This window comes from Bremia lactucae (genome assembly GCF_004359215.1).
Source record: "Bremia lactucae strain SF5 chromosome Unknown BlacSF5_NotPlaced_169_SHOA01000113.1_291909bp, whole genome shotgun sequence".
Taxonomy (NCBI): Eukaryota; Oomycota; class Peronosporomycetes; order Peronosporales; family Peronosporaceae; genus Bremia; species Bremia lactucae.
This window is the reverse complement of record NW_027152182.1, coordinates 236879-258886: the sequence shown is the minus strand read 5'-3', so window position 1 is coordinate 258886 and position 22008 is coordinate 236879. Positions and strand designations below refer to the sequence as shown.

The 22008-nt window shown below is 43.8% G+C and overlaps 4 protein-coding genes across 4 annotated transcripts; 2 read left to right on the top strand and 2 right to left on the bottom strand.

The window, feature by feature from the left end:
* Positions 1 to 1960: 1960 nt before the first annotated feature.
* CCR75_007441 (uncharacterized protein) lies at positions 1961 to 3225 on the bottom strand. The gene is made up of 2 exons (XM_067965502.1): positions 2851 to 3225; positions 1961 to 2792 (listed from the first exon to the last, which is right to left on the bottom strand). The coding sequence occupies exons 1-2, from the start codon at positions 3031 to 3033 to the stop codon at positions 2139 to 2141; spliced, it is 837 nt and encodes a 278-aa protein (XP_067817356.1). The 5' UTR covers positions 3034 to 3225; the 3' UTR covers positions 1961 to 2138.
* A 9583-nt stretch (positions 3226 to 12808) lies between these two features.
* Positions 12809 to 13644, top strand: CCR75_007440 (uncharacterized protein). Its single transcript, XM_067965501.1, has 2 exons — positions 12809 to 13165; positions 13232 to 13644. Exons 1-2 carry the CDS (start codon positions 12917 to 12919, stop codon positions 13397 to 13399), a joined length of 417 nt encoding a protein of 138 aa, XP_067817355.1. The 5' UTR covers positions 12809 to 12916; the 3' UTR covers positions 13400 to 13644.
* CCR75_007439 (uncharacterized protein) lies at positions 13514 to 13845 on the bottom strand (the record flags this gene model as incomplete). The annotated part of the gene is made up of 2 exons (XM_067965500.1): positions 13628 to 13845; positions 13514 to 13568 (listed from the first exon to the last, which is right to left on the bottom strand). The coding sequence occupies exons 1-2, from the start codon at positions 13774 to 13776 to the stop codon at positions 13514 to 13516; spliced, it is 204 nt and encodes a 67-aa protein (XP_067817366.1). The 5' UTR covers positions 13777 to 13845.
* Positions 13846 to 13859: 14 nt separating this feature from the next.
* On the top strand, positions 13860 to 15290 carry CCR75_007438 (uncharacterized protein; the record flags this gene model as incomplete). Its single annotated transcript, XM_067965499.1, has 1 exon — positions 13860 to 15290. One exon carries the CDS (start codon positions 13860 to 13862, stop codon positions 15288 to 15290), a length of 1431 nt encoding a protein of 476 aa, XP_067817367.1.
* Positions 15291 to 22008: the final 6718 nt, after the last annotated feature.

Sequence of the window (22008 nt, the reverse complement as noted above, 5' to 3'; positions counted from 1 at the left end):
GTTTGGATGGGCAATAATGCCGCATCATCACTCCTCATGAGCTCGTTGTCCGCATCACTACTATGAGGTGACGGCAACGGTGTCGACTCATTGTAGTCGACAATGAGCGACGGATCAACATCCTCACTGTTAAAGTGGGATGGATCCTTTAGCCCTGTTAACGCGACAGCCGCAGTGGCTGTCGGCGTTCCGACTAAGGCATTAGACGCGGCCGGCGAATTAACGCGGCGCGTGCGCTTAGTGCGAGGTTGAGTGGGCGTCTTCGCAAACGACCCACCAACGTGGCCTTTTAGGTGGCATCTTTGGCGCCGTGTATGAAAACACAGGTTGCTAGGGTGGTTGAGTGAACTAGCGGCGCGTAAAGCTGCTCGCAGTTCCTCTCTCCTCTTAGACAAATTTAAAAATGTTAATTCATTCTTAAAGGGGGGGATGGTGTAACGGGCTAAAGATGGCCTAATGTTACACAGTCCCCGTTAAGTACACTTGGTGTACTTAAGGGGATGGTCAATTACTAAATTTAAGTAATAAACCCAGCACTCGGGTGTGGTTCACATTTGTGACCAACCCTTGTTTATGTGATGCACATAGATGCATTCACATTAGGAAGGAATGACGCCTTGACGGGGTAGCGTCATCCGTTAAGCGAGGTTTCTAGAAATATACGCTCGCAATACATATTAAGTGTTATCTATAGAGATGACATTTTGATTGGTAAAAATAGGTATTTATATTTAATGCGATTAAATATAAATCCCTTTCTACTTGGTAAGTGCGCACGAGGAGCCGGATTACCGCTCCCGTGACGACACTTAACCTGTAACAGGATGTTTCGTTACATGAAATTAACACTTAAAGGTTGCTCATTAATATATCATCTAAAAGGTAGATAATATTTAGAGAAAGTTACTTATATAGTTATGTTCAGAAATCTTATCCATAAATAGGTATAGGCCATTATATCTATTTATCCCGCAGACTAACCAGCTGTAAACGTAAACAAAGAGAGAGAGACAGATAAGATTTCAATTGCATGTTAAATATAAGTTTATAATTAAGTTGGCATTACAGATAGAAAGTAGAGATACTTAATTATATTAATATAGTTTTCATTTAACCCTCTTTAAGCTAGTTGTCTTAAAGAGAAGTCTTCCTCTGCACGTACTAGTGCACGTGAAATAACGTAAGGCACCACTCGCAACTGAAGCAGTGCGAAGTGGACTTGTACTGACGCAGTACAACTGAAGCAGTGCGAAGTGGACTTGTACTGACGCAGTACAAGTCCACTTCGCACTGCTTTAGTTGCGAGTGGTGCCTTACGTTATTTCACGTGCACTAGTACGTGCAGAGGAAGACTTCTCTTTAAGGTAACTAGCTCAAAGAGGGTTAAATGAAAACTGTATTAATATAATTAAGTATCTCTTCTTTCTATCTGTTAACTCTACCTTAATTATAGCTAATACTAAACATGCAATTGAATTCTTATCTTATCTTATCTGTATCTCTCTTTTGTTTATCTCTACAGCTGATTTGTCTGCGGAATAAATAGATATAATCGTTTATACCTATTTATGGATAAGAATTCTGAGCATTACTATATAAAGTAGTATCCTCCAAATATTATCTACTTTTTAGATAATATATTAATTAACAACCTTTATGTGTTACAATGGCAATACTGGAAATGTTATGAATAAAGAAAATCATTTATACTTCCTTATTGTTCCTCTTATAAACAATAATATTTATGTTATGGTACACCCTGTTACGCTCACCATACTAGCTCCAACTTCGTCGGTATGAAACATATGCTTCAGAGTTTTTGTCAGCCGTTGCCGAACCTATTATGGCTACATTTATTAACGCATGTATCCAGAAGATTGACACAGGAAACTCATCAACCTGAAATGTTTGTCATTCTAGAGCAAAATGCCTGGAAGAAATCGGCAACGGCCACAAAAAAATCGAATACGACCATAATGCTTATCTCTACTGTTTTAAGTGATCATTTGTTTTTGATACCTTACGAAAATGGCAAACTGTATTAAAAATGTACATTACGCGCACCACAAAATTATATGAACGAAGACGGCAAGACAACTAATTGACGAAGACTGGATATACTGACTTATACGAAATCCTTACAGCTTCTTCTTCAATTCCTCAATTGTTGGCTTTTTGGGACCGAATACATACGCGCGGATGTAAAAGTTCATGAATAGCCAAAAGAGCGACTGAACATACACTAGGTACATGAGCGGTACTTTGGGTGGCATGCCTGGGCACTGGCGTGAATACGTCAGGTAACCTTGAACGTTCATTGTCACGAACTGAATCAGCTGTATGCGCGTGAGGTACTTTTTCCACCAAATGTTGCGCGTGTGAGCGCTGACAAAGTAGTAGGTATACATAATCGTGTGCACAAATCCATTTAGTACAATGGTTGCGTACGAGTCACCGTCCTGAGCTGCGCGGAATGTCACGTAGTATACGAAAAGTACGGTAACATGATGATAAACGTGTAATATGGAAAGCTGTTTCCATTTTTTGCCAAGAATAATAAAAACTGTGTCGCACATGTCAAGCATCTTCGAAAGGTAGAAGAGGTAAAGCACGTTGCCCATGACAGGGGCGTCTGCTTTAAAAGCATTGCATGGCGATGGTGAGTAGCCGTTGCGGTATGCTTGAATGGCGGCTTCCACACACATGTATGAGCAAGCGATGACCTGAACGGGGTTGTAAACAAATTGCAAAGGGCTGGTCTTGATTGCAGGGATGCCCATCTTCATCAGAGCCTAATGGATGCATCCGACGTAAGATAAAGTTGCCAGGAATAAGCATTAATGAACTAACCGTGCCAAATATGACGAAAACTAGGTATCCGATACAAATTGCGTAGACGCTTGCGAAGTTGGCAAGTGGGTAGTTAGCCAACGGATGGACCTTCCAACCTCCTTCAGGGTCGACCCAGTCCAGCAGTTTGAGTTCGGTGGTATTAGCCCATTCGTAGTATCGCTGAAGTAGCTCAGACGACATAGTGTTCTTCTCTTATGTAGTAAGTACGAGTGGCTAATGGACGGCAAATGCGCAAATGGAAAGCGACATTGCAGTAGTTCCTGGTTGCCAATAAAACCTTTAAGTAGCTCATCATTCATAGTGAGGCCTTGGTAATCGGCTTTTGCGGGGAAATACGCATCCTTGCTGATGACGATATATGATGTCATGCACTGCTGTCATCACCGACCTAGAGTTGATTTGCAAATTGCGATGACGCAGAAAGCATTCATATGGAGACATACCATGCCCTTAGGAATTGGAAAAATTAAAGGAGTGCGACCAGAATTGAGCATTATTTACCTTGGCTGCTTGCACAGATTCTGGCGTTGAGAAACGACATCTTGTAACTGCGCTATGGGTCTGTGCGACTTTGTGAGCTACAGCAAATCTTACGGTCACAAGATATTCTGTGCAAACTTATCGATCTGGACACACCGTGGCTCGCGTGTGGACTGCAAGACTTTATTATGCACCCGTGGCGTAGGCAATTTGTGGCCGTGGCTAGTCCACTGCATCACTTGACACCGATCTCGTCTTGAGGCTGCCTCAGAATGCTTAGTTGATTAGTCGAGTACAATGGTTCAAATTGCTTTTAATTTTCCTAACAGAACAGGGCACCTAAGAAAGTCTAATGCACAATTTTAAGATAACTCGAGATTATTAGACGCTAGGCGTCCTTAAAATTGATCTGACAAAGAGAGTGATTAAATATAACTGTCAAGCACGACAGTGTCTGATTAACCGTCGCTCAAACGCACAGTTGCACCACCCAAGGTCATTGGAAAAAAAAAGATACGGTCCTTAATTTTAATATTACTGATCATTCGAATTTGCTAAGCAAATGCACAACAAAGAAAATGTATTGGGTACGTCGCTGCATATACCGGCACATTTACATTAAAAAAAAGACGAAGTGAGCTCAAGCCACACCATTAAAGTTACCGATTTTAGGCCTGCAATTGCTAACGTTTAGTAACACATTCGTGTGAATATGGCGTGATTGGTAATGATTGTATTTTCAGCTGAAGTCTTGGCTTTGGAATGGCATTGTGATTTGAGCATACATACATTTGTCGAGCCGTAAATTTCGTACATTTCTTTTGAGGAGACCTCGGACTGGATTGTTGTTATAAGAAGAGAATTGTGGTCAATCATCTGTTTCGAATTAAAAAGAGGCGAAATATGGTTGATGTAACGGGGTGTATGTTTACATGAAATTAACACTTAAAGGTTGTTAATTAATATATTATCTAAAAGGTAGATAATATTTGGGAGATATTAGTTTATATAGTAATGTTCAGAACTTTTATCCATAAATAGGTATATACGATTATATCTATTTATTCCGCAGACTAATCAGCTGTAGAGATAAACAAAAGAGAGATACAGATAAGACGTTCATTTCAATTAGCAGGGATGATACTGGGATAAGATAAGAATTCAATTGCATGTTTAGTATTAGATTATAATTAAGTTAGCATTTACAAGATAGATAAAAGAGATACTTAATTATATTAATTCAGTTTTCATTTAACCCTCTTTGAGCTAGTTACCTTAAAGAGAAGTCTTCCTCTGCACGTACTAGTGTACGTGAAATAAAGTAAGGCACCACTCGCAACTAAAGCAGTACAAGTCGTAGTGCCCCTTTACAGTTGACTCTCGTCTGCATCACTACCCGAATATTGCGGTTAAGATTATTAACATATATTTTAGTACTTAGCACGTAGATTGTTTACTGCAACTGTAATGGGGCGGTTGGAGAACCGTTGCTGTGGTACATTTACTTAATGGGTTAAATACCCTTTTATCCTCTTCTAAAAGAGGTAGCTAATTGAATCCCATTTATTATGGGTAACAAATGTGATCGCCGCCACATATAAATCTGGCGGCTGAAATCTATTTTAATTAGCTAGGATGAGGTTTTAAGATTTAAATAATTATATAAAGTGCAGTGCCCCTTTTGACCATCAAGCGTTAAATGCCTTCCTAAGGCTTCCGCATAGATCTGTAAGAGATAGAAGCCTTTTTAAGGTATATACTCTTGGGCACCAGTTGCCGAACCCCTGAATCCCTTGAACTAGGATTCATTAAGCTTTAATAGCTTGTACGACTCTCTGTGTAATGGGGCACACATCGGTTGGAGAATTGTTGTTGTGGTACATTTACTTACGGGTAAAATGCCCCTTTATCCTATTCTAAAACAGTTAGTTACTTAAATCCCATTTATTATAGGAAACAAATGAGGTCACCGCCACAGATAAATCTGGCGGCCGATATCTATTTTAATTAGCTAAGGTATGGTTATTAGATTTAATTAATTAGATAAAGTGCGGTTCCCCTTTTGACGTGTCACTGTCCCAATGTTTTATTAGACTTAGGTATAAAGTTTCTGGACTTTGACAGTATGGAGCGCTGTCTCGTCCTTGATTTGGATTCGAGATATGATCTCATCTTAGGTATGGCCTGGTTAGAACACCATGAGTCATAGATCGAGTGGAGGTCTAAGACCTTAGGCGCCACGCGCAATGTTCCTCGCAAAGTTTAGAGAGTCATGAAACCACCTTTGCTAGGCAACAAAAGCGCTATTGGCGCGAATCATTGACTGAGTCTGTCAGTGTTTTAGACACTGGCATGTCTGAGTTAATAAAATCTAATGTCAAAAACATTAATTCTAAGCCCGACTCAAGATAAGGAAGTGTAACGGCACGTACTCCATCGAGTGACACGTTGTAATAATGATTCACTGAATGCTGAAAGCATTGTTGGTCTAAGGCCAAATCATCAAGGGTGTAATATCCCTGAGATACGTGGAGTGGCACGTCTAAGTCCAACGAGTATGATCAGCTGAGGTGGCACCATTCAGAGTGTCAGTGGTGACACTATTGGCGGTTCGCCAGGACCTCAAGGGTGCAATATTCCTGAGATACGTGGAGTGCCACGTCTAAGTCCACCGAGTATGATCAGCTGAGGTGGCACCATTCTGAGTGTCAGGTAGTGACACTATTGGCGGTTAGTTAGGACCTCAAGGGTGCAATATCCCTGAGATACGTGGAGTGGCACGTTTAAGTCCACCGAGTGGGGTCGGCCGAGGTGGCACCATACTAAGTGTCAATAATAACACTATTGGCGGTTCGCCAGGGCATTTTGTGTCAAACCCTTCTAATGCACGTGAAGCGAAACGTAAACGTTCGATTATAAAGGAAATTAATTAACCTAACTCCTTGCCGGATGTCGAATTAGACACCATGTCTGGTATAGAATTAATACAGGCTGAGAAATTCGGGGACGTGAATATCCTGGCCTCTAAGAGGAGTATTGTCTCTACTCCAAGACAGGGGAGACGCGAAGCGGTTATACCCTCACAAAGTGATACGTGTGAGCAATTACACACGCTTGTAAATGGTGTAATCAGTAAAATTCAGGGAGAAGTTAGCCTTGCGGCAATCCCTTTGTTACATACTCTTTTAGAGCTAGACAAAATATCTATCGATGAGTGCGGCCGAGCCTTAAAGGCTGGCGACTTATCTGAGATGGTGGTCATATAACCTATGATTGAGTTAAACTCATCGTCACTTCTGGACGAAGCTGTCCTGGATGACACAAAAGCTGCGCTAAGTCCGCGGAGTGGGTCATTAATTCTTAAAGATCTACGAAAACCTTTTATTCCTTGATTAAGGAATTCCAAGATGTGGTCTGGATGACACAAAAGCTGCGCTAAGTCCGCGGAGTGGGTCATTGATCCTTAAAGATCTACGAAAACATTTTATTCCTTGATTAAGGAATTAGAAGATGTGGTATTGTACCAATCCACCATCTGTTTTACCTCCGGATGGAGGTTTCCGTCATGAAATTGACTTGGTTCCGGAAACTTAATACTGTGTCACACGACAGCGGCCTTTACCAAGGGAACAGTGTGACGTCATTGACGATTTCTTCCGTGCTAAGCACGAGGCGGGAATGGTACAAGGGAGCAAATCGAGCAAATCTCCCCATTCGACACCGACACATGGCGCAATGTACATGCTTATAATAAGCTTAATGCTGCCACTATACCAGCACAAACCCCCATTCCTAGAAAGGATGATCTTCAGAACAATATGGAGGGATGTACAACGTACAGTGCACTTGACTTAGTCGATGGTAACTACCAATTGCTCATCCGAGCTAGCGATATCCCACTTATAGCGGTCAACACCCAAAGCGGTATGATGTGGGAGTGGTTGGTTATACCACAAGGGCTTTCCAAGGCCCCGGCGACATTTAATTCTCTAGTGACGCAACTGTTCTGCCTTCATCGAGGTTGTGCACAGACTGATTTTGATTACATATTTGTCCACAGTCGTGTGGAGCCGGTTCTTAAAAACCAAAAGGATTTGCGTAAGGGGTTGAGTCTCACCAATTATTTACACAAATATAGCGGAACTTACGCTGATATGGCTAGGCCATTATCTAATCTCCTTAAAATGGATACAGAATGGTGCTGGACTAGCACCGACAATAATGCTTTTCGAGCAGTTAAGGATAGTCTTATCCATGCCCCGATTCTGGCACTGCCAAAGCCAAATTGGCCTTTCAATGTCGTCTTTGACGCATCAGATTTTGCCATTGGCAGTGCTCTGTTACAAACAGATGTTGATGGGCATGAACGTGTTATTGCGTTCAAGCCTAGACAGCTTAAAGCTGCGGAAAAGAACTACCCAGTTCATGACAAAGAGTTACTTGCAATGAAGTACGCTCTCGTCAAATTCAGAGTTCATCTGCTCGGCTCTATGCCGTTTGTGATATATACAGATCACGCGTCATTACGCACTGCGCCTATGCCGCCCCATCTCTCACAGAGAATGGCCCGATGGCAATCCTTTTTCGCGATATACAACTTCGAGGTGAAGTATAAGCCTGGCAAGCAGAATGCTTTGGCTGATGCGTTATCACGCTCTCTCATTTATTGCCTGTAATGTCGCCTATTACTGAATTAATCGGCTCGGCTTACATTAAGGATGAACAGTGTGTAGCTCTGCTACGAGCTCTTAAAGTCACTGAATAGGGTTTAAAATTGTCGGCACGTTTGCATGGAAGGTTACATCTATCGATAACGACCTGTTGCTTTATTGCACGAACGCTGCTGATCCTCCGTGCACCATTGTACCTCATGATGAGGATTTGAAGAATCGAATCCTCTATGAGGCACACGATACTGTCCTTGGTGGTCATCTCGGTGGAGAAAAGACCTACGGCTCTGTAAGCCAGATTTTTTGGTGGCCCCACACTTTATAAATGGGTCAGCATATACGTTCGCACATGCGAAACTTGCCAACGGGTTAAACCCTAGGCGCATGCCGCGGTTCCGTTGACGATTCCACTGTGTGGATCAGGGCTTCGTGGGGGAGAGTTAGCCGATAGGCTTGCTAATATCAGCCCTGTTATCATTCGGAAACACGTAAGAGAGTTTCTCGCAACGTGATTTAGTGTCTTAAGACACGTACGTGGCACGAAGGCTGATAGCCAAGAAAAACAAAAGAGAACAAGCAGATGCCAAAGGCAGAAGCTGTATTAATTGTTATGTGGTTGGAGACCGAGTTTTATTTAACGCTAAAAAACTACTACTAACTTGGTTTCCGCGGTCATCAAGACCAAATTGCGCTCACGCTTTATTGGACCATTTACGGTCGTGGCCAAGAAGGGCCTAGTTTACACGCTAAACCTTCCTAGCAAGCTGCGTACACAACCAATGTTATACGTTGGCTTGCTTAAGCCATATCAAGACCTTTCTACGTGGACTTGAAGGCGCTTGCGCCGAGACAGGCGGTCGTGCCGCAGATTGCTGCATCCTCACCAAGATATCCAACTGGCCCTCTAAATGACGCTGATGACGCTCCAGCATCGAAAGACGGTCCCGAACCGCCTCAGAAGAGCTCTCAACCCGAGCAAGGACCTCACGACGGAGTTGCACCTCGTGCCGTAGAGCATCAAATGCTTCCATCAAAATTTCGGCCCCCTCCCGCGCTGCTTGATACGCGGGGGAACCTTCAGTTTCATGTGGAGAAACTTTTAAAGCGACGTCGTCGTGAGGGTCAATACCAGTATCTGGTGAGTGGCTAAGGAACCCCTCTTCTGAAAACTCTTGGGAGTTAGAGGTACCTCTTCGGCAAGATTGCCCGTACGCCGTTGACGTTTTTGAGCGCCAAGCTCAGGGTCAACTCGCGTCAAACGACGCCTTCTCCCCTAGAAGTGGAATTTAGTGGATCTATAGCCTCAGTGCGGCTTCGATCCATGGTTGCACGGTCAGCCGAAGCACTGAAATATCGGCTAGACCTTTTTTCGTTTTGTAGATTAAATGCCGAACGTAACTGCATCCGCAGACTGATATTTCAAATATTACGAAGGCGGGGGGGCCCGATGAACCCAGTTCTCAAATGAGACTTCTTTTTCACTTCTTGTTTCGTTTGGAAACAAAATGATCGGAATTTCTCTCAGTGAGGTCACCGAAGCCCTACGGGTTTGATCACGTTAACACGTCAGATACCGACCTCGCTTCATTATCTTTGTCGTAAGGTATCGCTAATTAAGAGTGTCGCGAGCAGCGATCGCCTCCGGCATTCTCGCCGTGGGACCGGAGATCTAGATAGCCAAGCTGTGACTTGCGATATCTTTGCGACGCTCTTCCGCACTAAGTGGGGTAAATCTGTATTATCTATGACTTAAGCTTTCGCTACCTCGGCAGCTCGACGGAAATCTTGTTCCTTTATGAGATTTGCCCGCTTTTGCTCTTCGTCGAGTGGATTCGAAATAATGTTGGACTCAGGGTCCTGTGTCCGCCACCACGTTCTAAGGACGGATTCGAGGTTCACCGACGTTCATCTGGAGGAGAAGGCGTGTAAATGCGACGGTCTTGTTTTTTCTTTCTCTGATAAAGTGTGACTTTCAAAGTCCACCATTCTCGCATCGTCAAGGAAGGTGCTAAGAGTCTGTGACTTAGCTTAATTGCCATGGGACCAAGGAATGCGAAACACAACCGAACGGTTCGCTGTTTATGTTCCAACCTCAAAGAGAAAATGAAGCGAATGTTGTCACTCGCTGTCACTAGCCTGATGGGGGAGGGTGTAATGGGGCACACATTGGCTGGAGAACCGTTGTTGTGGTACATTTACTTTATGGGTAAAATACCATTTTATCCTATTCTAAAATAATTTATTAGTTAAAACCCATTTATTATGGGTAACAAATGTGGTCGCCGCTAGATATAGATCTGGCGGCCGAAATCTTTTTTAAATCAGCTAGGGTAAGGTTTTGATTATATGATTCAATAAAGTGCAGTTCCCCTTATAATCTTAAAGCGTTAAGCGCCTTCCTAAGGCTTGCGCATTGACCTGTAAGAGATAGAAGCCTTTATAAGGTATATGCTCTCGGGCACTAGTTGCCACTTGGTTCTGCAAACCCATGAATTTCTTGAGCTAGGATTCATTAAGCTTTGATACCTTGTACGACTCCCTGACTTGTTAAACCTATTAATTCTACAGAACTAAGAGACTTTCTGAGTCTAAAAAGTCTTCCTCTGACTTTAGTCCGGTACAGCTTACTTTCGCAATTATGCCGAAATGACACCACATCTTCTCTGTTGAAGATAATGTAACGTAGTCATGGAACGCTGATTGTCAGCATTCTTTTGAGAGTATCAAGCAAAGCTTGATGCAATCGCCATTCCTGACGATTGCAGACCAAGACAATCCATTTGTAAAGGTGCACTGCCGACTTGTACTGCTTCAGTGCAAGTCCACTTTGCTTTGCTCCAGTGCAAGTGATGCCACACGTCACTTCATGTACACTCGTACGTGCAGAGGAAGGCTCTCTATTAATTACTTGCTTCAAAGAGGGTCAAAAGTAGACTGTATTTAATAAAAATATGTTATTATGTTTCTGTCGATTTTCTATTAGTTTAATTATATAATAATACAAAACATGTAATAAAGTCTTATCTGACTCTCTCTTTGCGCGCGACCAGTGCTGACTGGACCGCGGAGGCTTCAAAACTTAACGCGATTCGCGTTAAGTTTAAAAAACGAGCCCAAACCGGTGCAAGACATAAACTGTATCGGTTGTCTCGTGGGGCAGGACTTTCATGCCTCACGTGGGGGACCCCTGTCAGTGTTCTGTCGACAACACGAAACGAGTGAAAGGGGGTGATTATTTCCTTTCTTCGCCCTGGGGAGTAGCTCACATCACTATCGTGATGCGCGATACGATTGACGTTTGCAAACGATTAACAGGCGCCAGGGGCGCGTGTTTTTCCGATGGACCTTCTGATTCATCGGATGGGTCTCGTCATACTGACGAACGAGTCAACCACAAGCTGGGATCGAGGCTCCCAGCTGTTATGCGAAGATGGATAACCGCGCCAGCGAACAGGATAACTCATTCGCTGCCCCTTCACATCACGGTGGTTTACGATGCGATCCACAAGGAAACGTTGACCACCGAGGCAATCCACCAATGGTTGTGGTGGAGAAGGATAAATTAGATTCGACTTATGTGTCGGATCTAGAGTCGAAGATCGACAAACTCGACCACTTCCTCCATGTATTGGAGGAGAGTCTGAGCGCGGTAAGCGTAAGCGTCTTGTTGGAGCAGACGGTGCAAGCTCACTATATCGAACGGTTGAAACACCGTTCGAAAAGTGAGTTCTCAATGTTGGAGTACGAACGGAAGTATCACACTCTTCGTGAAGAGCTGTAGTCAGCTCATCGCGATATCGAGGAACGTCGGATTCGCCATGAGAATCTTCAGACTCAACATGATAGTCTAGTTCGTGATCACAAGAATATTCTTGAAAGGGATGGTCAGATCCGTCCGCGGAAGAAACTGCGTACTGATGGTACGGGCGGAGTCGACCAACGTAAAATCGTAGGATGCGTTCGCATCATTCGTGGCAGTTATAATGTGTACGCATTACCTCTGCGATGCAGTACACGGAAAGGCCCAATGAACTTTGGTAGTAGTTTACTGCTACTCACATTAGTGACTACACGCTTAGGTAAGTTTACCGTAGAGAGTAGCACTAGATTATTAATTTATAATAAATGAACATTTGCTCTTCCATGTTTGTCTGCGTTCCGTATCTGACGGTCCTCTGCGTTAGCAATGGAATCCTGAACGAAACGGATTATTGATTCTCGAATTAGCAGAATTTCTTCTGCTGACTCATTTGTTTTGTCTTATTCAGCACGCTTTGTGCGCACTGCCATCAGATCTTTCTCATCTTCGATGTCGATTCCTTTGACATCGACATCACTCGCGTCGTTGGTAATTTCGACGCGAATGAGCATGAGCTAGAGATGGTTTTGCTCTTGCGAGTCCCCCCCTCTTAAACTGGGTGGGCATGCGTTGTAGACGCATGCACCGGATTATTGATAGCGAATTAAGCAATCGGTAGCAATTCGCTCCAATATGGATACGATTGGACGTAACCTTTAAGTATCTCTTCGTGGACGCGGTTTACGCGTTCCGTCCGACCAACTGTCTCCGGATCGTCTTGATTCTGGTCAAAAGGTAAGAATGAAAATAAAATCAGTGTTTTTTGATAAAAATCATAATGCAGATAAAATCGGTATTTTGATCAAAACCAATAATGCTAATTATAGGAATGACTTAATAATCTTTCCTGTCACCCTACATCAATCACTATGGTGACTACAGCCCAAGAAAGGCGCGAAGTCGGAGACGATGCGACATGGTCGCTATCATCAGCCAAACCTGGCAACGGTATCGATCAGTTGCGTGACAGTGCGCACATTGCCTTCTTTAATCAGTCTTGAGCGCAACACATTTTGATAGCTTGCTGTGATTATGGCTACATTTTCCAGACAGCATGGACACGTACTGGCAATCGGACGGCTTGCAGCCGCATCTAATCAACATCCACTTTTCGCGCAAAACGACTATCAAGGAGGTAGCGCTGTATTTGGACTACAAGCTTGACGAGAGCTACACGCCCAAAAAAATTGCTATACGGAGTGGTTCTACGGCGCACGACTTGAAAGAGATCCACGTGCAGCACATTGTGGAACCCAACGGATGGGTTTCGATTCCGTTGTATATGGATAATGGATTGAGTCAGGTCGGGTGGTAAAAACTGATCTAGGAACAATTATTGATGATTATTGTGTACTGCTTCTACTATCAGCTGCGGACATTCTACTTGCAAATCGCCATTCTCGCGATGCACCAGAACGGGCGCGATACGCACGTCCGACAGATTAAAGTTTATGCGCCGCGGGAAAGTAATATCTTTAATTGGGCCATTCCTAATGCCACCACGCCGCAACTTGCTGCGTACTCCTGTATCCGATAACGCACAGACTTGTATCGTAACAAAAAATAAAACAGCAAAGGTGTTTTGTCGCGGTATGAGCAAAACATTCTTCTCAGCCGATTGCTTCTTGCTAGTTGTGTAAACTATTAAAGCTTATTCTATTGGCGAAGAGTCTCGATAGTTCGTTTGCTGCGCCGCATTGTTAAATCTACAAATAACAATGAGTTCACACAATATCGAGCCTGTATTTTCGCGAAGTATGCGTACACGCCATTAAAGATGCGCGTCATAGAGGTAACCTCCTCATCAGTGCGCGCCATTTTCTCCACATTCTGCGCCAGCAGGGCGATAGATGCATGTAGCTCCATCATCTGTGCCGCTACATCCGCGTACGCCTGCACCTTTTCCTCATCCATGATAAAAATTAATCTCGGAGTTGCATTAGTGTAAAATACTCTTTTTACGTAATTGCGGTTGGTTACAGTGCAAAAGCCTCAACATGAAGGGCGATGACGACTTTTGCCTGTCAAAGGTGGCCGAGAATCAGCTTATGCGCTCGTTGCGCGACGAGGAGAGTGGGCGCACGCGCCATACTGGTCGTGACGATCGAGCCACGACAGAACAAGTGCTGGACCCGCGCACCCGTATGATTCTGTATAAGATGCTAAATTACGGCATCGTCACGGAGATTAATGGCTGCTTAAGTACGGGCAAGGAAGCAAACGTATACCATGCACGACTACCTAATGGCCGCGAGGGCGCTATTAAGGTCTACAAGACTTCTATTCTAGTGTTTAAAGACCGTGAGAAGTATGTATCAGGCGAATTCCGCTTTCGCCACGGTTACTCGAAGAGTAACCCTCGCAAGATGGTAAAACTTTGGGCTGAAAAGGAGATGCGCAACTTACGCCGCCTCCACGATGCCGATATCAATTGTCCCGCGCCACTATTGCTGCGCTCACACGTGCTGCTCATGGACTTTATTGGTCAAGACGGCTGGGCTGCTCCGCGCCTGAAAGACGCCAAGATTAGCGACAGTCGCTACCGAGAATGCTACATCTCTTGCATCAAAATGATGCGCACCATGTACCAAAAGTGTCACTTGGTGCACGGTGACTTAAGTGAGTACAATATATTGTACTACCAGACAAAACTCTTTTTTATCGATGTGTCGCAGTCCGTTGAGCACGAGCACCCGAGCGCCAATGACTTTTTGCGTAAGGATTGTCGTAACATTGCAGACTTCTTTCGGAAGACTGGCGCCTTAAATCCTATGACTACACAAGAGCTGTTTGACTTTGTCACAGACCCGCGCATAGCTGACGAGGGTGTGGATGACCGTCTGGAAGCTATTCAGTGCTTGATTGCAGATCGGCCGATTGAGCGAACGAATGAAGAGCAAGTGGACGAAGCGGTATTTATGAGTACGTTTATTCCTCGCTCACTGGGTGAGGTGCTGCACTCTGAGCGTGAACAGCTGGCTTACCAAGAGGGCACAATGGAAAAGTCATTAGTTACGGCCATTTCGCGTCTAGAAGCTGAGCGTGGTGTTACACCTGCACCGGTTATGAGGGGTATGCGTGTTATGGATCTTTTAAATGAAGAAGACGAACAGGACATTAGCTCTTGCGAAGAAAGGGACGAAAAAGAAGCGGAAACTCCTATTGATGAATCTTCTGACAGCGAGAATGATTCTGAAGAGGAAGATATAAGAGAATTACTATCAGAGACGCATCTCACCGACGAGCAGCGGTCTGCATTTCGGCAAGAAAAGCGTGAGGAACGGGAAAAGCAAAAGGCTCGGGACAAACTTAACAAAAAAATACGCAAGCAAGAATCCAAGGAAGAGAAAAAGACGAAACGTCAGACAAAAATACCGAAGCACGTGAAGAAGCGACACAAGAAGATTTCGCAAAACAAGAAAAGGTAGATTTTTTGCTTTTTGCCATAGAGTAGATTGCTGACAGTTAACAAAAACAAGTAGAAAGCTATTGTTAAGTTTGACTCTAATTACCTACACGCATCGTAAATTACAAAATCAAATATTACCTCACAACAACTTGTATTAAAGGTTTATGTTTTGCATTTAAGGCTGACCAGTGGACATTTGTTGCTGTCGCATCAAATCGGTGCGTACTGATCGACCTCCTCGCAACATTTGTGCAGCCCAGCGGCCAATTTTGCGTCGGCGCTAATAGTGACCACGACAAGAAGCGAAATGATAATTCATTCCATGCTAGCGGTGAGATGAAAACGTACATGGATGTAAACCGTAGCAGTTCCCCAGCTCATCGTGAAGTTATAGGTCTTGACCACTTCAAAGAGCCCCGTCTGAAGCACATGAGTTGTGGATATAAAAAATGCGCCTTGCTTTAGTCTTTCGGCCGCTACAATAATCTTATTCCACTCCCTGAAGTAAGAATACGCAACTTGATAAAATGTTGCATGGTTGAAAGCAAAATGTTAATTCATACTGATCGCTGAAGCACGTGCCATGACAAAAAATCACATCTCCATTGTCCCAATTTGTAGTTGAAAAACTGCCGGTTATAAAGTCAATATCCGTTTTTAAGAGCGGAGACTTAATTTTCTCTAAGGCCGCTTTGCGCTTTTCAGCACAGCGGACAAGAGGCTGAATAGAAAAGTGTATAAAAAAGGAGCCTCACACGAGTCGATACCATCATACATTTGCCTACCTTAAGCAGCTCGATTCCGATGGCTTGGTCAAATGGATGGACCAAACTCGCTGCAAGAACAGCTTTGCCCGTTCCTGATCCCTAAAAGGCACAGAAAAATTTAATTAGCAAGACGTCATCAATGACACTATTTTTTGGCTTACCAGGTCGTAAAAGACGGCAAACTCTGGCAGGAATGGGGCCACCCAGCGGATGATGTCGGCGAATGGGAAAAAGAGAATCTCGCCGTAAACCTACATTTTTGACGTCAGTTGTATTATACGAAGAGTAAAGCTTAGAGCACTCACAAAAGATGACTTAATGAGGTTAGAGCTCTTCCGCGCTTCCAGTGACAATTCTTTTCCATACTGATGTGTAGAATTAATATCACCCCCAGCTTTTTATAGGGTGGCAAATATCTTTCAGACCTCAGCGCCAAATCCGCGGAAGATGCTCTCGAAAACCATAAAAGGCCCTTCAAAAATCATACCCAGCACAAAATCGGACACTTTGAGATCCGCAATCTTTTCTCGGGTAACCTTAGAGAGATAATCGAGCCATCAGTTTCTCCTCCTTGTCAACCGTATAATTCATGCTCACATCGGGAATTAAATTCTTAATCTCCTGCAAGATACCGCTGCCACGGAGCTTTGCTACTCCCTCTGGCGAACGAAGTAGATTTTCAAAGTGGTCACGAGCCTCTAGAGCTACCTTCTCGGCCTGCAGGTAAATGCGATAGATAATATTGTCAAGTCTTCAAGCGCATTTAGTGGAAAAGGACAATCAAACTTTTTGCCACGAAACGTCGGCAGGATCGTATTCGTGCAGTCGCGGTGCCAACAGCTTCAGCTCTGCTACAACCGCTTCAACGTTGGTCGACATTTTTTAAAAAATACTTCTATCTGATTGGTCTTAAGCTAACGAGATTGGGTTCATTTAAAGAGTTTATCCACATTTCCGATAAAAGTAAAAGTCACATATTATACAACAGTCGCCTCTTATTGAACAATATCCATAGGGAATTCCTTAACTCACCCTCGCTTTTTCCTAAACTCACCCATCGATTTATTAGCCAATCAAATGTCATAATTACAGCCTATTAAATATATCAACGTCGAAATCTCCGTGTACGATCAGCAACGTTGAAATCTTCGCGCAGTACTGGCAGCATCAAAATCTACCGTCAATCATCCAACTTCCTGAAAAAAGAACAGTAGAACCCCTCTAAAGTAATACTCTTAGGACCGAAAAGTGATATTACTTTATGCGTTTTATTACTTTAGATGCCAACCTCTTCTCTCCAGAAAATTTTCGTTTAGGAAGCTCAATGTGCAGCTGACGCATTACCTAACCCTAACCCTCGACGTGAAGCTTCAACTTTGACACTTTAACTAAACTAAAATATTTATAAGAAGTACAGAACGGGAACGGCAAATCTAAACGTCTAAGCAAGAACTGCAAACTTAACACAAAAAATGGCGAAAGCACACCTGAAGGTTGCTCATGCTCCTATCACTAATGAAATCCGCACAGCTATCAGTAAAAGGAAGCGTGATACCAGTGGAACACAGAAGGATATTGCACAATGGGTGGTAAAGAAATTTGGCATGACTGTCAGTCAAGCTGCGATTTCCAAGATTCTCAAGCAGCAGGAGCACTGGATCTCCCAAGGTGAAAAAGCTGGTGCAGGAGACGGAGCAAAAATTAGTATGGATGCGAAGCGTCAGAAGACTGTAGAATACCCTCTCATGGAAGAGGCACTTTAAAAATATGTGCGAACTTACGAAGATGTCATGGATCTCTCGGGTGAACTTTATAAAGAAAAGGGGAGGATTTTTTTGGAGAGACTGTACCCCGATCAAGACACAAATACGTTTCAATTCTCCAATGGCTGGTTGAACAGGTTCAAAGCTTGATATGGAATCAAAGAGCGAGTGAGACATGGAGAGAGCGGTTCGGTTAACATGGAGATACTCGAGCAATCCTTACCCGCAATTCGAGAAGTTTTGGATCAGTATGAATGGAAGGATATCTACAATATGGATGAAACGGGTTTGTTTTACCGACTTCAGGTATGTCGGGGCCAGTTGAAATCACTTTGGAAGCAACTTCAAATACTAAAATTTATTGCCTCCTCACTTTAGGCTGATCGTTCACTTGCAACGAAGCAACTGGAGGCCGCAAGCAGCACAAGGAACGGCTAACTTTTGTTGTTTGTGCCAACGGAGATGGCTCAGATCGTGTCCCACTTTGGGTGATTGGGAAATACTTGAATCCCCGTTGTCGTAAAAATATCAATCGTCAGAACCTTGGCTGCCACTACAGGGCAAACCCGAAGGCTTGGATGAACAGTGTATTGTTTTTGGAATGGCTACAATGGTTTAATCGGAGGATGGGGAGAAGACAGGTGCTGCTGATTATGGACAATTGTCCTGCTCATGTTCCAATTGACAGCTTGCCGGAGCTGGCCAATGTTAAAATCCTTTACCTGCCGCCCAACACAACTTCCCGAATTCAGCCTTGTGATGCAGGCATTATTCGAACTTTGAAGGCCTTTTACAGGAAAATTTTCAATCGCAACTTGCTAAGAGCATTGGAGCTGGATGAAACACTTGACAATGTGGAAGCGCATAAAAAAGTGGATGTTTTGAAGGCGATGGTGTGGGCTGTGGAGGCCTGGAATATGGTGACCAAGGAAACTATTCGTAATTGTTTTAATCACTGCAAAATTCGGACATCAAGCTTGAACATCCAAGTTCCTGCTAGGGCGACCGAACCCCCCGCAAATGTTGCAGATGACCTGATGTTACAGAATGATCAACTGTACCGCAATCCAATGGACATCAACGCCAGCCTCAACAACCCCTTGGAGAGAGAGGTCGCCTATAGTCCTGACGTAGAAGACATTGTGGCAGTAACAATGGAAGAACATGGATTGTCTTTGCCTGTAGAAGTGGAAGGAGGGATTTCCGATGCGGATGATAGCGAAGTGCCAGCCCCCATGAAAGCCAAGGACGTCCTTGATGCAATAAGGTTGTGTAAACTGTACTTCATGCAGAGGGAGTGTGATACTTCCACGACTCACAGGAAACTGAATGAAGTTTTGGACGATTTTGAAAGGATACAGATTACTGGAAAGAAGCAAGTCACTCTCCATCGATTTCTCTCAAAAGCGGCAAAAAAAGTATAGTTATTTGAAAAAAAAATTTTTTTAGATACAACTTAATATATTACTTTTGGGGTATGTGTCTACTAATAGTGGGACTTTAAAAAATATTACTTTATTACTTTGGCAAAATATTACTTTAACCTTAAGTCCCAACTCGCGACCACGAAATTTTATTACTTAGGACGTATTATTACTTTAGAGCGTATTACTTTAGAGGGGTTCTACTGTATATCATAAGTGCCCATCAAATAATCAATATTTCCTATAAGAGGAATAACAATTATCATTTCCTGTAAGAGGAAATAAATAAAGAAGTACAAATTATTATCTTTATTAATTTTGACTCAAATAGTTCCAATAATACCAAATTTGGTATTATTGATGCAATAAGATATTATGTAGCGGAGCTACCTCGCTCCTAAAGTCAGAGGAAGACTTTCAGACTCAGAGAGTCACTTCGTTCAATTGAACTAATGGGTCTAACACTCAGGGAGTTGTACAACCTATTAAAGCTAAAGGAATCCTAGTATAAGGGATTCAGGGGTTCGTAGAATCAAGTGGCAACTAGTGCCCAAGAGGATATACCTTAGAAAGGATTCTATCTCTTACAGATCAATGCGCAAGCCTTAGGAAGGCACATAACGCTTTAAGATCAAAAGGGGAACTGCACTTTATTTAATTATTTAATAAATCTAAAAATCTTACCCTAGCATAAATTAAAACAGATTTTGGCCGCCAGATATAATCAGGCGGCGACCATATTTGTTATCCATAATAAATGGGATTTAAGTAACTAACTATTTTGAAATTAGATAAAAGGGTATTTTACCCATAAAGTAAATGTACCACAACAACGGTTCTCCAACCGATGGGTGCCCCATTACACCCTCCCCATAAGACTGTTGACACCGAGTGACAGCATTCGCTTCATTTCCTCTCTGAGGTTGGAAACGAAACAGCTAACTATTCGGTTGTATTTTTCTGTCCTTTGTCTCATGAGAATCAAGCGTCAGTCACAGAATCTTAGCACCTTCCTCGACGATGAGGGAATGGTGAACATTGTAAGCCGCTCTCCATCAGAGGAGGGGGAGGAGAAAGAGCGTCGTTTTTTTTCACGCCTTCTCCTCCCAATGAACGTCGACGGGCCCTGAATCCGTTCCAAGAACGTGGTGCCGCTGATGTCTTAACTGCATTGAGCAGGACACGAGACCTTGAGTCCAACATCATTACGAATTCGCTCGATGAAGAGTAAGAGCGGGTAATCCTCATATAGGTAAAAGCTCGTCGTCGAGCTGCCGAGATAGCGAAAGCTAAAGCTCATGGTGAATATAGATTCACTCCGCTTAGTGCGGACGAGCGTCTCAAAGAGATAGCGGGTCATAGCTTGGCCATCTGGATCTCTGGTGACCCGGAGAGGACGCCGGAGGAGATCGGTGCCCGCGACACTCTTCATGAGCAATACCTTACGCCAAAGGTAATGACGCAAAGCCAGTATCTGACGCGTTTACGTGATCAAGCCCGTGGGGCTTCGGTAATCTCCATGAGGAAAATTCCGATCGTTTAGTTTCCGAACGAAACAAGGAGTGAAAACGAAGTATCATGTAAGGCCTAAGTCCATCGGGCCCGCCGACTTCGTAATATCTGGAATATCAAAGAGTCTGCGGATCGAGGTGATGTTCGTTGGAACGGAAGCTTCGCTTCGATTTCGCTAAGCTTAAGGCCAAAGGCCAGTTACGTTCGGCATTTATGCCTTAAAACGAAAAAAGGCCTAGCCGTTATTTCAGTGCTTCGATTGACCGTACAACCATGGATCGAAGCCTCACTGAGGGTATAGATCCACCGAATCCCACGTTTAGTAGTGGGAAGCGTCGTTTGACGCGAGTTGACCCTGAGCTTGGCGCTCAAAAACGTCAACGGCGTACGGGCAATCTTGCCGAAGAGGTACCTCGAACTCCCAAGAATCTTCAGAAGAGGGGCGCCTTAGCTACTCACCAGATACTGGTATTGACCCTCACGACGACGTCGCTTTAAATGTTTCTCCACATGAAACTGAAGGTTCCCCCGCGCATCAAGCAGCGCGGGAGGGGGCCAAAATCTTGATGGAAGCATTTGATGCTCTACGGCACGAGGTGCAACTCCTTCGTGAGGTCCTTGCTCGAGTTCAAAGCTCTTTTGAGGCGGTTCGAGACCGTCTTTTGATGCTGGAGCGTCATCAGCCTCATTTAGAGGGCCAGTTGGATATCTTGGTGAGGATGCAGCAATCTGCGGCACGACCGCCTGTCTCGGCGCAAGCGCCTTCAATTCCACGTCTGAAGGGTCCCGATATGGCTTAAGCAAGCCAACGTAAGACATTGGGTCTGTACGCAGCTTGCTAGGAAGGTTTAGCGTGTAAACTAGGCCCTTGTTGGCCACGACCGTAAATGGTCCAATAAAGCGCTGGCGCAAATTTGGTCTTGAAGACCGCGGAAACCAAATTGGTAGGTAGGTTTTTAAGCGTTAAATAAAACTCGGTCTCCAACCACATAAGAATTAATACAGCTTCTGCCTTTGGCATCTGCTTGTTCTTTTTTTGTTTTTCTTGGCTATCAGGCAGCGTATTCCTTACGTGTCTTAAGGCACTAAATAGCGTCGCGAGAAACTCGCTTACTTGTTTCCGAACGGTAGCAGGGCTGATATCAGCAAGCTTATCGGCTAATTCTCCCCCATAAAGCCCTGAACCACGCAGTGGTAATGTTAATGGAACGCGTGGGTGAGTAAGACCGTTTACATAGAACGGAATATAGCCTGTAGAGGCATGGACAGCG

Coding starts and splice junctions, on each gene's coding strand:
- CCR75_007440 (XM_067965501.1), top strand. CDS start 12,917: ATGGACACGTACTGGCAATCGGACGGCTTGCAGCCGCATCTAATCAAC. Junction 13,166..13,231: donor TGGATAATGGATTGAGTCAG/GTCGGGTGGTAA, acceptor TTCTACTATCAG/CTGCGGACATTCTACTTGCA.
- CCR75_007441 (XM_067965502.1), bottom strand. CDS start 3,033: ATGTCGTCTGAGCTACTTCAGCGATACTACGAATGGGCTAATACCACC. Junction 2,793..2,850: donor TTTTCGTCATATTTGGCACG/GTTAGTTCATTA, acceptor TGCATCCATTAG/GCTCTGATGAAGATGGGCAT.